The following is a 2,502-nucleotide window of genomic DNA, read 5'->3' as shown; positions in this document are numbered from 1 at the left end:
AGCACCGTGGCGTTGCCCTTGTCAGCCGGGAGGATGACGAGATTTTGGTTTGAGCGAAGGTCTTTAATCGCCTTGTTTTCTTCCGCTGAAAGCGGGGAGATGGAGGGGTGTGCGCGAAGCCGCGAGAGAATGCCTATGGTGCGGGTTCGTGCCTCCTCTCTCGCTCCTCTCTGATGCCTCCCGACCAGACGGGCTTCCGTCAAAGCCTCGACTTAACATATACGCCTTGCACGGTTTACTGTCGTGACCCTGCTCTAAACGAGGATGGTAGGGAAGAACGTCACCCTTGTACTAGGCATGTACTAACGTTCGAGTGCTGAATGGCTGTTATGCTCAGTTCAGGTATGATGCCTATTAATAGGGATTAGATTTTTGTGTTTTGAACGTGTAAGTGAACTGCACTACACAGCTTAAGGGCATTAAGTTTCTATTGATTATTAACATGGTAATGAAGTCAGAACTTCAAAACAACTTATCCTGGGACTAAATATTCTTTTTTAACCTACGAGACAACTGTGCTCAAATCGCCTGTAGAACATTTAGATGCAACACTGGCTCTGTATTGTTTCACATGAGCACTTTCTTTAAAACTGTTTTTGATTGAGTTCATTTACAATGACAATGAAGACTTGTTGGGTTTAGTGTGTTTAGCATAAAGTGCATGAAATATATTTGGCTCATGCATACATTTATATTTAGAAACAAAGTACTGCAATTCTGGCTGCCATAGCTTCTAAAAAAGTTTTCATTGTGCATTCTATTTATTCATAAATGAATGGGCTGGTAAGTTTCTGTGAATAGCAGTTTATTCAACGGTTTCACAATTTTAGTGCAAGCAGCATGATTGTAAGCATTTTCGTGTATCTAGACAGCCGATTGCATGCCACGGCAAAAAAAAAAAAAAGTCAACTAGGAGTTTTTCTTTTATATATATATGTATAATGATGTACTGCTGTATAAGACAGTACTGAGTACGGAAGGGAAGTTACTAGCGCCAAAGTTTCAGTCGGATTTACACAGACGACTCTTCAAGCACAGCCGGGAGAGCAGGCCAGCCATCTGAAGCAAGGAGTGCACACCTTGCAATGTTCTCATTTGCGTGTAGCCTATTTCTTTGATGAACTCCAGCTTAATGTCTTCTCGAATGTCGTGGCTTTTGCAAACACGGAATATGTTCACAATGATGTCCTCGGCGGCATAGCCAAGCTTCCACATGTGCAACATGATCTTGTAGGCATTGTCTAGCTGACCGTCAACGCAGTACTGCAGCATGTCCTTGATCTGCTCTGGATGTGGTTCGTCACATACCTTGAAAACGTTCTGGCTGTTCACGTGTCCGAAACCCACTACTGTCGACTGGAGGTTGTTGATTGCCTGGCGCATGTCGCCCTGTGCAGTGAACACAAGGGCTTCCAAACCATCTTCTGAGTAGCTGGCATTTTCACGCTGGCATATGTCCAGAAGCTTAGCAAGCACCTGCGCATCCGTCAAGCGGCTGAAGCGTACAACGGCGCATCTGGACTGAATTGGCTCAATGATTTTGTCCGAAGTGTTGCAAGCAAGAGCAAATCGCGTGGTCTTTGAGTAGATCTCCATCGTGCGACGCAAGGCTTGCTGCGCTCCCTCAGTCATGCTGTCTGCTTCGTCGAGAATAATTACCTTGTGCTTCCCTGGTGGCAGCGTCACCTTCTTCTGAGCAAACATCTTGATCTTATTTCGGACAACATCGATGCCTCTATCGTTAGAGGCGTTCAGCTCCAGCACGGCCTCACGAAATGCGGGCCCGAGGAGGATCCGCGCCAAGCAGAGGATTGTTGTCGTTTTGCCCACACCGGGAGGGCCGGACAGGATTACGTTGGGTACGTTGCCTTCCCGTGAGAAAACTTCCAACCTTGCGATAGTCTCATCGTTGCCTACGATTTCGGTGAATTTCGCAGGCCGGTACTTTTCCACCCAGGGAATGCAGTCTTTCTTTTTCTGGCTGTCTCCCACGTCGATTTCCATGATCTCTGCCATAACAACAAGGTTTTTCACGTTACAGGACTTCACAAAAACGCTGGAAGCGCACACTGAAGCCTTTGAAACTGCTGCGCTGCTGCCACTCTTGACCGCACAAAAAAAATAACGCGCTAAAACCAGGGTTGCCAGATCGCTCCAACCACTGTAGCCAAAATCGAAATTTTTGGGTAGCCAAAAAGCTTAGTTTTTTTTTGTGAAGTCATTCCTTAAGCATATTGAATTCATTTTCGGCACGAATACCTACATATTAGTTTTTCCACGCATGAGCACGCACGACTTCCGCGCACATCGTTACGGAGGCCATGCGGCACGGAAAACGGATGCTGCACAAGCGCAAGAAGTGCAGAAACGCAGGCAAATTCATGATAAGGCAAATGCGGTCTACATTGCAAATGCCCTGTTTTATTTTTCCCAGAGCACCAAGACATCACGAAAAGAACAACACAAAAATAGAACCGCGCAATAAACACGCTAAGCAATGGC

General features: G+C 46.1%; 1 protein-coding gene across 1 annotated transcript; it reads right to left on the bottom strand.

Moving 5' to 3' along the window:
- Positions 1-788: 788 nt before the first annotated feature.
- Positions 789-2,134, bottom strand: RfC4 (replication factor C subunit RfC4). Its single transcript, XM_065444382.2, has one exon. The coding sequence runs from the start codon at positions 2,014-2,016 to the stop codon at positions 1,003-1,005; it is 1,014 nt and encodes a 337-aa protein (XP_065300454.1). The 5' UTR covers positions 2,017-2,134; the 3' UTR covers positions 789-1,002.
- Between the last annotated feature and the right edge of the window lie 368 nt (positions 2,135-2,502).

Source organism: Dermacentor albipictus, chromosome 1, assembly GCF_038994185.2.
Source record: "Dermacentor albipictus isolate Rhodes 1998 colony chromosome 1, USDA_Dalb.pri_finalv2, whole genome shotgun sequence".
Lineage (NCBI taxonomy): Eukaryota > Metazoa > Arthropoda > Arachnida > Ixodida > Ixodidae > Dermacentor > Dermacentor albipictus.
The sequence above is the reverse complement of the archived record's forward strand: the minus strand, read 5'-3'. Positions and strand labels throughout refer to the sequence as shown.

Coding starts and splice junctions, on each gene's coding strand:
- RfC4 (XM_065444382.2), bottom strand. CDS start 2,016: ATGGCAGAGATCATGGAAATCGACGTGGGAGACAGCCAGAAAAAGAAA.